Below are 13,689 nucleotides of genomic sequence, written 5' to 3' on the forward strand. Positions count from 1 at the left end.
CAATCCGTTCCGGGGTGCCATTCGCACCCGAAAAGACTGCAACTAGAGCGGCGCTTCTGCGCAAGTGCAGAGCACAATAGAGTGCTTCTGCGCATGCGCAAAGCATGCAGAATGCTTCTGCGTTTACACTTCCGGATTTGCCGCGTTTGCAAGCCAAAAAGACGAAGCATGAACCTAATGCAACACGAGGTACGACTGTACAGTGGTACCTCAGGTTACATACGCTTCAGGTTACATACGCTTCAGGTTACAGACTCCGCTAACCCAGAAATAGTGCTTCAGGTTAAGAACTTTGCTTCAGGATGAGAACAGAAATTGTGCTCCGGCGGCGGGAGGCCCCATTAGCTAAAGTGGTGCTTAAGAACAGTTTCAGGTTAAGTATGGACCTCCAGAACGAATTAAGTACTTAACCTGAGGTACCACTGTATTACCAAGTGGCAGTTTCTAAGTATTTCCTGCTTTTCCCCACCAGATGGACCCAGTGTCTCAGAAGACCAAAGATCTCCAAAACTTAGTGCCGGTGGCAAAGGAGAAACCATGGTGTGGTGTTGCTAGTTTGACCCTAATCTGGCACATTCTCCGTGCATGTAAGCAAGCATGCAAGGGGACGTGAGGATGCATTGCTGAATCCTGCCCCCTTCTGGTATTATCGTTTTCCACCCAGTTCTGAACCCTCCACACAAATTTAAGGGCAAAGGTCCGAAGTGGGGAGCCTCCATGATTCCTGCGCAGTTACAAAAACCTGACTGCGCAACAGGAATCATAGAGTTAGAAGGGACCCTAAGGGTCATGTAGTCCAAGCCACTGCAGTGAAAGAGGAAAGTGGAGAGGTGGCTCCTCACTTCAGACCTTCGACCCTCAAGCTCCTGGAGGGCCGTACACAGAATAAAGTTAAGGCGCCGGAAGAAGACGGGACTGCCAAGATGCTCCCCGCCAGCTCCCTCTCATGCGATTGCTTATGTGCGGCTACAGCAAACAGATGGATAGGGCTCTGCACAAATCAGAATGATTAGCGGCGTCAGTGAGGACCTTCTCTCGTGACTATCCCAAGAAGGTCCCCATCAGTTCTATCTCTGTTACTTTATGCCAGTGGTTTGCAAAGAGGTAAAGGTAAAAGGTAAAGGACCCCTGGACAGTTAAGCCCAGTCAAAGGCGACTATGGGGTTGCGGCACTCATCTCGCTTTCTGGCCAAGGGAGCCGGCGTATGTCCACAGACAGGTTTCTGGGTCATGTGGCCAGCAGAACTAAACCGCTTCTGGCGCAACGGGATACCGTGACGGAAACCAGAGCGTATGGAAACGGCGTTTACCTTCCCGCCACAGTGGTACCTATTTATCTACTTGCACTGGTGTGCTTTCAAACTGCTAGGTTGGCAGGAGCTGGGATGGAGCAATGGGAGCTCACCCCGTTGCAGGGATTTGAACAGTTGACCTTCTGATCGGCAAGCCCAAGAGGCTCAGTGGTTTGGACCACAGCGCCACCCGCGTCCCAAAGAGGACCTGTTTCCAAAAAGGACGGTACTGCCAAGAGGCGAGGGGGTGGCAGGGGGCCCCTGGAGTTGTAAGTGGGTCTCCGACTTTGAAAAGTCACTGGATCAAGCCCATCCATTTTTGCTGAATTAATTAAGCTAAATAATTTCAATTGGATTTCGAGTCAACGTGCAATTGATTGTTACTGTTTTGAATTCTATTGTGCTGTTATCGTCCTTAGTGGGTTGTGCAAACCTGAATAATGAATTTTATAGGGTAGGGGCAGGGGCACAAGGGATGAGTTTATGGAACCAAGGGGGGCGGTGACCCAAAAATGTTTGGCAACCACTGCTTTATGTGATATCCCTGCAAACCGCATTTTACTGATGAGATCCTCAGTCCACCACAGTATATTAGGGGAGTGACTGGCAAAGGGGAGCTGGATAAAAATAGCCGTTCCTGCTCAGAAGCTGTGCTGCTTTTTAACCTCTTGGTATTAAACCTTCGTCAAATTTTGCTTCCAACTGCAATTGAAGAAGCAGCCCACAAAGCGATAGAGTACTATTCTTGCTAGGGTCTGCCACCATGATTTTATTTTATTTTATTTTACAGAATGTGCGTACCACTAATTGTATCGAAGAAGCAGGAGGAGGAGGAGGAGGAGGAGGAGGAGGAGAAGGAGAAGAAGAAGAAGAAGAAGAAGAAGAAGAAGAAGAAGAAGAAGAAGAAGAAGAAGCAGCAGCAGCAGCAGCAGCAGCAGCAGCAGCAGCAGCAGCAGCAGCAGCTCGAAGCGGTTTACATAAAATGCACACATTAAAATAATATGGAAAAGCTAGAAGCTTGAAAAAAGAACAAGCTGACCTAAAAAAAATCCAAAGGCAAAATATAAATAAAACCTGCATTTAAAATAAAATGATATACATTTATAAAATAAAATAACATATTAAGAGGCATGTCAACTTTATCTATCCAAGAGAACAAAAGGTTTTAAGCAAATTTGGCTACAAAATGTGAAGCAGGCGAAAAGGGTCTCTGCTGTGGTTTTTTTTCTTCCAGTTTTGCTAATTGGCGGCTCCACAAGGCCCACTTTGAAGATAAGGGAGCTGTTGTTCTCAGACGGCCTGTTTCACCCTTCCTTCCCACAGCCTCTGTCAGAAGTAAATCCCACCCACCCACTTCAACTGCTTTTAATCCCATGAGGGAACAAAAGAGCACCATTTATACCCGCTTTCTCCACCCCCTACAATTTCCCACAACGCCCCAAAACAGACTATTAATAACTACATTTAAAAAAAACACAACACAACTTTTTTCCAATGCACCCTCTTTTAGGCTCACAAGAGTTCCTTACAGATGGAACTCTGAAGAAAATTATTTTTCCTTCCTTTCCTCAGTCCTGGCCTATTGTGTTCTAATTCCCAGCCCTGCAATTCTTCCATCAGGCATTCCTTCCTTCACCCACCAGGTTCCCTGTGCCCCCCCCCCGCCATCTTATCCAACTCTTCCCTTTCCCTCACAGTCCACCCCGCTCCCCATCCCGGTTCGAGTTCTTCCCGTTGCCAATATCCACCCCTTACTGTGAACTCTGGCAAAGAGTCTGTGCCTTCCCGCTTGGCCCGGTGCAGAGGAGCTGGTTGCTCGGCGGGGGGTTCGCAATAGAGGTGGTTCTTCGTCAGGGTCTTGACCGAGCAGACGCCAACTCCGATCATGGCTTTCACCTCCTCTTTGGAGATGGCCAGGTCCAGGTTTTCCCCCTGGAGGAAAGAAACCAAGGCAGTCAGGTGAGAGCAAGCTGTTTTTGTCGCACAGCAGCCCAGTTTGCACGCAACGCTAAGCCAAGCCACGGTTTTGTGTTGATATATATCGCCGTTTAGCTGACAACAGCGGCAGGACTGGAGAAGTGAAGTGATGGTTTGGCTTAGGGTGTTGTCTGAACGCAGACTTGTGGTTTGTCTTGCTCCAGATAAACCATAGCCTGTAACTGAGGTTTGTTCTTCATTTATAGCTTGTGGCTGTTTATTATTTATATAAAGGTAAAGGTAAAGGGACCCCTGACCATTAGGTCCAGTCGTGGCTGACTCTGGGGTTGCAGCGCTCATCTCACTTTATTGGTCGAGGGAGCCGGCGTACAGCTTTCGGGTCATGTGGCCAGCAGGACTAAGCCGCTTCTGGTGAACCAGAGCAGCGCACGGAAACGCCGTTTACCTTCCCGCCGAAGCGGTACCTATTTATCTACTTGCACTTTGACGTGCTTTCGAACTGCTAGGTTGGCAGGAGCTGGGACCGAGCAACGGGAGCTCACCCCGTCACAGGGATTCGAACCACCGACCTTCTGATTGGCAAGCCCTAGGCTCTATGGTTTAACCCACAGCGCCACCCGCGTCCCTATACCCCATTCATTAAAAAATACCAGAGTGGTTGACAACAATTGTACACGAAAGCATATGGTAAAAGCTATACGAAAAAGCTGAAGTCAGCTAACTATGAGGGGAGACAAACTATGGGCCCAGGTTTGGACAACATCAGTGTTTCCCAACCTTGGGCCTCCAGCTGTTTTTGAACTACAACTCCCAACATCCCTGACTAGCAAGACCAGTGGCAAGGGATGATGGGAATTGTAGTCCAAAAACAGCTGGAGGCCCAAGGTTGGGAAACACTGGTTTAGCTCACAGCAGCAGCAGCAGGACTGGAAGAGCCAAGTGTCCACAGTCTCAACCCCAGGAACCCCCACAGTTGCATTATAACATGTTTTGGCACTGCATGCAAACCGAGCCAATTTATTTTATATCAGTGCACCCCATAACACTTTCCAAATTAAATAGTGCTATTGTTAAGGGTCGTTACAGGCACAGATGTAACTTTAAAGGTCTTGTGACTTACAAAGGACAGAGCTTTATATTTCGTGACACTGGTCCATTGGCCACACAGTATCGTCTACAGTAACTGGCAGCAGTTCTCCAGGGTTTCAACAGGGGGTCTCCCACAATCCTACCTGGATATGCTGGGGATTGAACCTAGAACATTGGCTCCCAGTACATTTCCAAGCACAATTCAAAGTGTTGGTGTTAACCTTTAAAGCCCTAAATGGCCTCGGCCCAGTATACCTGAAGGAGCGTCTCCACCCCCATTGTTCTGCCCGGACACTTAGGTCCAGCGCCGAGGGCCTTCTGGTGGTTCCCTCACTGCAAGAAGCAAAGCTACAGGGAACCAGGCAGAGGGGCCTTCTCAGCAGTGGCGCCCGCCCTGTGGAACGCCCTCCCATCAGATGTCAAAGAGATAAACAACTACCCGGCATTTACAAGACATCTGAAGGCAGCTTCAGGGAAGCTTCAGGGAAGTTTTCAATGTGTGACATTTTAATGTATTTTTAATCTTTTGTTGGAAGCTGCCCAGAGTGGCTGGGGAACAAATAAATATTATTATTATTATTATTATTATTATTATTATTATTATTAAACCTTCTACATGCCAAGCAACTACTCTACCACTAGCTATGACCCTTCCCCACCAAAAACAGTCTAGAGATTGTGACTTCTGTTGGCATAACTGGGAAGGGCCTTTGGGTAGCATACATTAGGTAGGGCATTACAGAGGAAGGAATTCATACACCACACCTGTCGCTTTCTACCTTGCTGCCTTTGCACAATGCATAATGAACTTATGGAACTCACCGCCACAAGACACGGAGGTGGCTGCTGTCATGGATAGATTGCATAGGGGGATTAGATGGATGCAGAATTATTATTATTTTTAAAGTTTTTATTGATGCTTTTCACGTTTATACATTTCATTAGTTTTACAATCAATTTAGCATTTCAAAATTTGACTTCCTTCTCCCCTTTCCTGCGGTTCCTTAAACGTTTTATTTTAATACCTTCTGCATATCCAAATTCATTTCACTCGATCCTTTAATTATATGCTGCAAATATATACTCTTGTGTAACTGCAGGTTATTACAATAATCCTGCCAATGCTTTTAATCTGTTTAAAATTTATCTATAACTATTCAATAAACCATTTCCATTCTTTTATAAAAAGTTTGTTATCTTGATTTCTTATTCTTCCGGTACGTTTCGCCCATTTCTGCATATTCCATGAGGTTTCGTATAACAACGTTTTTGTATGCAGAGACGAATGCAGAATGAGACCTTTCTTAGGAGGGACCTTGGAAGACGAGTTGTGGTCTATACCCATATGGAGTACCCAAAATCTACAAACAAGGGACAGATGTATCTGCTCCCTGCGTGGTGGGGCTGCCCCATTACCTCCACAGAGATGACGCTTCCAGGCTTGTGACGATAGGGCTTGGTGTGGTCATCCATATTAAGGGGGTGCAGGACGGGATCCACCTCGTAGGAGAAGCCGCTTGGATGCACAGTGTTGAAGTCGAAACTGAGGTTATCAAGGACAAACTCCAGCTTCACTTGCACGGAGGGAGAAAGCTGCTTAATGGCAGGCGTTTTGCACAGGATGAGGCTGGAGGAGTTGACCTCGCAGGGCTCTTCAAACTAGGATCGGAAATAAAGGAGAGTGAACGGCTGGGCCCCCCTCTCTCCTAGACACCCCACTCCCATTCACAAGGACACCCCAGAGCACAGGGAATCCCTGGAGTGGAGCTTGCTAAAATAACATCTGCTGGATACTCTCTGCGGAAGACCTTGGGGGCATCCCTTGTCCAATTCCTCAAGACCAAAGCCGAAAGCCAGTCTACCTTTGAGGAAACCCAAGTGCAAATTCCCCTTCTGACTGGTCACTTTCAGAACAGGATGTGGGACTAGACAGGTCTTTGGCTTGATCCAGGTGAGGGTGTTTTTGTGTGTGTGTGTTTGTGTTCAGCCTTCAAGTTCACTGGGTGAACTTGGGCCAGTCACGTTCTCTCTCTTCACAGGGCTGTTGTAAGAATAAACAAATTTTTTTTCCTGGGGGTGGGGAGAAAACATGTTCACCACCATGTTTATGAAGATGGATGGTACTTAATTTTAATTAATTAAGTGGAAATACGTTGTATGTATCTTTTTTCTTTTTTATCTTTTTCTCTTATTTTTTGTTTGTCTTTATTATTATAAATCTTTTCTCTTTTTACTATGTTTATCTACTGAAAATAATATTATTTTTTTTAAAATGATATTTATTAAAATTTTCCACCGTATTACAATAAAAAATCAAAAAGGAAGAAAAAAAGAAAAGAAACAACAAAAAAAAATTAAAAACACATACGGTTCACAATCCTTATTTTCTATAACATATTTCCCTGACTTCCCCACACCTCTCCCTCTTGTATTCCAGGTCAGATTGTTGGTTCAACAAGCTCTTATCCCTATTTTTAAACCTTTTTATATTTAGTTCCTTTTTCTAAAAAACCAATTTTGCCTTATAGACTTCATATTTATACATCATTGCTTATTCTTTAAACCTTTTTCTAAAGTCAGCCTAAATTCCCTTCCACGATTTCCCCAATTTTCATACAAATATCCAAACAAAATAAAAACAGAACAAGTTAGATTATACACCCTTTGGATTCCCAAAGAGTTTGAGTTTGGGTATCTACTGAAAATAATAAATATTATTTGAAAAAAAGAAAAAGAAAACATGTTCACCACCCCGAGGTCCTTAGAAGAAGGGTAGAATCCAAAGGAAATGAATAAGTCCTGTCCCCAAAACGCTTTGGTATTAAAAAGGGGGAAATCCAAAACACCACTAGGGCCTGAAATGAGAAGTGTATTGCAATAATACTAAATGGACCCGTTTTCGCTACCCTTTAGTTTGCAAACTGAGGCAGCCGCAGATCCCTCACACCGGTAGCTTAGAACAGAACAACACATTGCCGAGCATTGCACGGGCAAACCTACTTGTTGGACGCTGCAGAGGGCATTCTCAGGGCATTCTGTATCCGGAATAATCCTGCGCCACCTGCCCAAGCCCCTGCGCCGGCGCTCCAGCGGAGAAACCGTGACGCGGATTTTGGGCCACTGCACGACATCGAGGTTGTGCCCACGAACTCGGATCTCTCTCCCACCACTGAAATATATACACACACACACACACACACACACGTACGTTAGTGACTACAACCAGTGCAGATCTGAGGGCCTGCAGCTTCAGGATTTGCCCTTTGAGGCAAATGCTGTGGCTCAGTGGAAAAGCCCCTGCTTTTCATTCAGAAGGTCCCAGTTTCAACATCTGGCATCTCCAGGTAGGGCAAAGGAAGATTCTTGCCTGAAAAGCTGGAGAGCCACTGCTGGCCAGAGTAGGCAATACTGAGCTGTATGGCCCATTGGTCTTACCTCTCTCTACAAACCCACCAGCTTCCTGCAGCCGATCGCTTTCCTGATCACAGTGTGCCGTCAGGCAACTTTGGGAAGCTGACAGGCCTTGTAAGGTAAAAGGTAAAGGACCCCTGGATGGTTAAGTCCAGTCAAAGGCAACTATGAGGTTGCAGCGCTCATCTCGCTTTCCGGTGTTTGTCCACAGACAGCTTTTCGGGTCATGCGGCCAGCAGGACTAAACCACTTCTGGTGCAACGGGACACCGTGACGGGAAACCAGAGTGCACGGAAAGGCCTTTTACCTTCCCAGCACAGCGGTATCTACTTATCTACTGGTGTGCTTTAAATTGCTAGGTTGGCAGGAGCTGGGACAGAGCAACAGGAGCTCACCCCCATCGCGTGTATTCGAACCGCCAACGTTTCGATCAGCAAGCCCAAGAGGCTTAGTGGTTTAGACCACAGCACCACCCACGTCCCTTGTAAGTTATCCTGTCTAAATACAGATCTCCAGAGCAGCAGCCATGTTAAGCCTGCACTGCAGCCAAAACAACAGAGTCTCGTGACACCTTTAAGCAGTCGTTCTCAAACCTTTTTCTCTGGGCCACACTTTCTGAATAAGAATTTGCTCTGAATATATGCATTGGTAAGAAACACATTGGAAAACAAAAAGAAACGACTCCTAGCCATGTTTGATTTATAATGTATAACACAACTGCTTTATAATATGATCACGGGGAATCCAGGAAGTATAAAATAACACAACTACATAAGAACACGAATCATTCCCAAAATATAATCTTGATCACCCTTGAATCTTGCCTCCCTCTCCTGCCTGTGGCACACCACACTGAGAACTGCTTTAGAGGCAAACAAATTTCCAAGCTTGCTGGTTTTTTAAACTGTGATTGCATTGATTAAACGGCTTTTGCATTTACAGATAGGTAGCCGTGTTGGTCTGCCATAGTCAAAACAAAAAAAAATTTTTCCTTCCAGTAGCACCTTAAAGACCAACTAAGTTAGTTCTTGGTATGAGCTTTCGTGTGCATGCACACTTCTTCAGATACACTGAAACAGAAGTTGCCAGATCCTTCTATAAAGTGAGAAGGTGGGGAGGGGTATTACTCAGAAGGGTGGTGGGAATGGGTGATTGGCAGATAGCTGTGATGAGCCTGTTGACGACTCTTAACGACTGCAATAGGTCTTACAGGAAAAAGCAAGGGATGAGAAGGTGAAAAATGGCTTTGTCATGTATAATGAGATAAGAATCCAATGTCTTTGTTCAGACCAGGTCTCTCCATGGTTTTAAGTTGGGTAATGAGTTGCAATTCAGCAGTTTCTCTTTCCAGTCTATTTCTGAAATTCCTTTGTAGTAAAACAGCTACTTTGAGATCTTGTATAGAATGTCCTGGGAGATTGAAGTGTTCTCCTACTGGTTTCTCTGTCTTGTGATTCTTGATGTCCGATTTATGTCCGTTTATTCTTTGGCGTAAGGTTTGGCCTGTTTGTCCAATATAGAGAGCTGAAGGACACTGTTGGCATTTGATGGCATATACAATGTTAGACGATGAGCAATTAAATAGTCCCGAGATGGTATGTGTGATGTTGTTGGGGCCAGTAATGGTGTTGTCTGGGTGTATGTGGCAGCAAAGTTGGCATCTGGGTTTATTGCAAGCTCTGGTGCCAGTGTCCGTGTTACGTCTGGTTGTAGTATTATTGTGGGTTAGGAGTTGTTTAAGATTGGGTGGCTGTCTGTAGGCAATGAAAGGTCTTCCTCCCAGAGCTTGAGAAAGAGAACTATCATTGTCCAGGAGAGGTTGTAGATCTCTGATGATGCGTTGTACTGTTTTAACTTGGGAGCTGTATGTGATGACTAGAGGTGTTCTGTTATTTTCTTTTTTGGGTCTGTCTTGCAGCAAGTTCTCTCTGGGTATCTGTCTTTTGCATTTATCAGTCCCATTTTCCTCTTCCTCCTCCCCGTTCCCACAAGGTGGGGGTAGCTGCCGAAGGCAAAGGAAGGGTGGTCTGATAATACCGAAGTGATGGAGGACCATTCCAGGTAGGTGGAGCGAGAAACCAAGCGGTCAAAGACTCGATAATTTTTCTAAAAACATAAAAATTTTAAAATCGCCTTACAAACTTGTCTTGGCGGGGACAGGGACAGAGAAGTCATTTACCTCTGGAAACTCTTGGCTGGTTCTGCATACGTGATGTTGGGGTCCAGGGTGTATTTGAAGCGGGGGTACTCCAAACTCCGTTCCTGATCCCCGTACTTGACTGTGACGTTGAGTTCCACAGATGCGTTACTGGCGCTAGTCAGGCACTGAAGCTCCTTCTCTTGTACTTCAGAATGACTTGTGGGGGCGAGAGAGAGAAAGAGAAAAGAGGCTGGTTTCAATTTAAATATCGTATATAGTCAGCCACTCGCCTAGAAAATCTATTCTAAACTAGTGCTCTTCAGCCTTGGGTTCCCAGGAACTGTTGGACTACAGTTGCCATTGTTCCTGACCGCCTTGGGCTAAGCTGTGGTTGGGGATGATGGGAGTTGTAGTCCATTGCTAGTTGTTGTTGTTTTGCCTAGGCCTCAGCCTCCAAACTATCAGGCCCCACCCAAAGGAGGTGAGGAGGGCACCCAATGATCTGACCTGGTGAAAGGCCTCTTCCTTATTTCTCCAGAAATATGTTACTATCTGGCTAGTAACGACAGGGAAATTGCTGCTTTCTTCCTCATTCCTGAGCAGGTAGAAGTACAGTGGTACCTCAGGTTAAGTACTTAATTCGTTCCGGAGGTCCGTACTTAACCTGAAACTGTTCTTAACCTGAAGCACCACTTTAGCTAATGGGACCTCCTCCTGCTGCTGCACCGCTGGCGCACGATTTCTGTTCTCATCCTGAAGCAAAGTTCTTAACCTGAAACACTATTTATGGGTTAGCGGAGTCTGTAACCTGAAGTGTATGTAACCTGAAGCATATGTAACCTGAGGTACCACTGTACACCTGTTTTTCCTTGTTAAGAGGGTGATGTTACCTTAAAACAGGGATGGTGAACTTGTGACCCTTCCAGAACCTGTTGGATTCCCCAGCAGAAGCAGTCTGTACGGCCAATGGAAACCAACATCTAAGGAGGCTGCAGGTTCCCCAACTCTACCTTGGAACTATTCTGAAAATGCTGACCCAAAGCAAACTCTGGCCTATGACAGAGGGTCCCCATGGCTCATAGCTGTCAACTTACAGATTTGAAAATAAGGGACCAGCAGCCTAAAAAATAAGGGATCAGCAGCCAAAATAAGGGGTTTTCCAAGCACAGGTATGTTCAACTTCTGAGCCCCTTCGAGCCAAAGGCAGAAAGCCCAGCCAGCAGCCAAACGAAGCCTGAAGCCTCAAGGAAAACCACCATCACCTCTCCGCTGGGAAGCGCTGAGCAAAAGCGAGTCCCCAGGCAATGCAGCCGATTTGATCGGCACAAGGCATGCAAGCTCCACCCCCCCAGTCGTTCTCAGACTTCTTAATGGGTGAGCAACGCAGCCAAGCAACACAGTTGGAGCCTCCCTGGCCGGCAGGGAGGGAGGGAGGGAGAGGAGCTGCTTCCTTTGAAACCCAGGAAATTTAAGGGGCATCATCAATAAGGGACAGCAGTGGGACACGGCGCTAGGATAAGGGACTGTCCCGCCAAATAAGGGACGCTTGACAGCTATGCCATGGCTTACAATGCCCCTACAACCTAGAAAAACGTGTCGGGGGCTATGTCCCAATAATCCAAATCAATGACCACCCTGAGCAAATAGCCTGGGGGGAGGGTGTTGGAGCAGCAGCCCGCTGCCTGGCGCCGTTTCTTACATATAGCAGGGGAAGCGTCCGACCAGAATGCTGATTTTGCTGGGGTTGCCAGTCAGCAGCTTGGATCCCGTCAGTGTGAGGCAGGTTCCTCCAGCCTTGGGGCCTCGTGTTGGGTAAATGGACTTCAGCTCTGGGTTCTGAGCAAAAGGGAGAGGAAGGAAAGAAGGAACATTCAGCCAAAGGAATTCAAGAGGCAGGGAACAACACTCCTGGCTTGGGCTGCACATCGCAGGAGAGTGCAAGGAGGAGGCCGAATGGCCCATCTTGTCCAGCGTCCTGTTGGCACCCCTGGGAAGCCAGCAAGCAAGACCCGATCACAAGAGCAGTTCTCCCCACCAGAGATTCCCAGAAATAGGTGTTCAGAGGCCTCTGAAAGCGGAGGCAGAACATAGCCATTGTTTCTAGCAGTCACGGGGAGCCTTCTCTTATAGAAATGTGAAGAGGAGCCCGGCTAGATGAGGCTGTGTCCCCTTCAGACCGGTGGCATTTTTTAACACTGCCGAAAAAGGATGACTTCAGGCATATGCTGTGCTTGCAGCTCTTTAGCTGCTTATGCAACTTGCTGCTCAGGAAACAAAAACTTTTCTGGCAACCATTTCTGGGAAAATACGGAGCAGCAGGTTCTCAGGGGCTGGTGGCAAAGCCGTCCATTTGTAAGGGCCACGGGTGGGAAAAAGGAGCTCTGGGGAACCTCAGGCCATGGGCCTAATGTGGTCCTCCAGGCCTCTCTATCTAGCACTCAGGACTCTCCCCCAGGCCAACTGCCTAGCCAGCCTTTGCTCTGCACCCTCCTCAAGTCTCTTGCCTGACTAAAATGTGCCCTTGATGGTCCCTTTACATGGGTAAACTAATATTTACTGATCCACTCACTTTTGCTTCTGGCCCCACCCACCGCTGGCATGTGGCCCCTGGGCGGTGGCCTGGAAAGGAATGCAGCCCTCAAGCTGAAAAATGCTACCTGCTCCTGATGTGGCTGCTCTACGCAACCAGGGTGTTCTGTGCACAAAGGCACTCCTATTTACATTCAAAGTGTTGGTGCTGACCTTTAGAGCCCTAAACGGCCTTGGCCCAGTATACCTGAAGGAACGTCTCCACCCCCATTGTTCAGCCCGGACACGGAGGTCCAGCTCCGAGGGCCTTCTGGAGGTTCCCTTACTGCGAGAAGTGAGGTTACAGGGAATCAGACAGAGGGCCTTCTCGGTAGTGGCACCTGCCCTGTGGAATGCCCTTCCAGATGTCAAGGAAATAAACAACTATCTGACTTTTAGAAGACATCTGAAGGCAGCCCTGTTTAGGGAAGCTTTTAATGTTTGATGTTTTATTGTGTTTTTAATATTCTGTTGGGAGCCGCCCGGAGTGGCTGGGGAAACTCAGCCAGATAGGTGGGTTATGAATAAATCATCATCATCATCATCATCATCATCATTATTACATGCCCCACGCAATGTGTTGCTGACGCCAGAGCTAGCAGAGCATGGTCCCTCTCCCTAATCATGTTTACTGTATGTGTGGAGCATGCATGAATAGGACCACGATGTCTCACTGCATTGTGAGTTTCCTGGTTCCTGCAAGCGGTACTGGGGAAACGTGCAGCATGTCGACATCACAACATACCGGATTTTTCCGTGTATAAGACTAGGTTTTCCCCCTAAAAAATAATGTCAAAAATTTGGGGGTGTCTTATACACGGATACATTTCCCCCCATTTTCTTAAATCGGAGTCCCCCCCAAAATAGGGGGCATCTTATACATGGGAGCGTCTTATAGGCAGAAAAATACGGTATATTCCTTCACTATTATGGGGAGGAAGGACTTCCTCTTTTTATCTGGCAGGCCACGTGCGTTCTTGCAACCAGACAGCTCTAGCCTGGGAGTTGCTGTCCAGAGACAGGGGCCCCCTTACCTGGTAAGTAAACACATGTCCAGAAACTCCCTGTCCTCCTCCGGGAACCTCCACGACCACGTGCCCAGACCTCTCCACGCCGCTTCCGCCCGTGGTGCACACGATACTGCAGGACAAGGGCAGAAGAGAGGATGGAGAAGAATCCCCCACCAAGGTGCACCACATGGGCTGCTCTAAACCTGAGTTAATGAGAGGGGGGGCACTTTTAGCTCTCGGC

The 13,689-nt window shown here is 47.1% G+C and overlaps 1 protein-coding gene across 1 annotated transcript in view; it reads right to left on the bottom strand.

Annotated features, from left to right (window-relative positions):
* The window catches only part of PLXNB1 (plexin B1), a 138,279-nt gene that overhangs the window by 22,683 nt on the left and 101,907 nt on the right, over window positions 1–13,689 (bottom strand). The window contains exons 18-23 of the mRNA XM_053378522.1: window positions 13,473–13,578; window positions 11,570–11,706; window positions 9,910–10,086; window positions 7,320–7,488; window positions 5,736–5,978; window positions 3,048–3,224 (exon numbers count right to left, since the gene is read on the bottom strand). Coding sequence (XP_053234497.1) covers window positions 3,048–3,224; window positions 5,736–5,978; window positions 7,320–7,488; window positions 9,910–10,086; window positions 11,570–11,706; window positions 13,473–13,578 — 1,009 coding nt within the window. The remainder of the gene's footprint in view (window positions 1–3,047; window positions 3,225–5,735; window positions 5,979–7,319; window positions 7,489–9,909; window positions 10,087–11,569; window positions 11,707–13,472; window positions 13,579–13,689) is intronic.

This window comes from Podarcis raffonei, chromosome 2 (assembly GCF_027172205.1).
Source record: "Podarcis raffonei isolate rPodRaf1 chromosome 2, rPodRaf1.pri, whole genome shotgun sequence".
Lineage (NCBI taxonomy): Eukaryota > Metazoa > Chordata > Lepidosauria > Squamata > Lacertidae > Podarcis > Podarcis raffonei.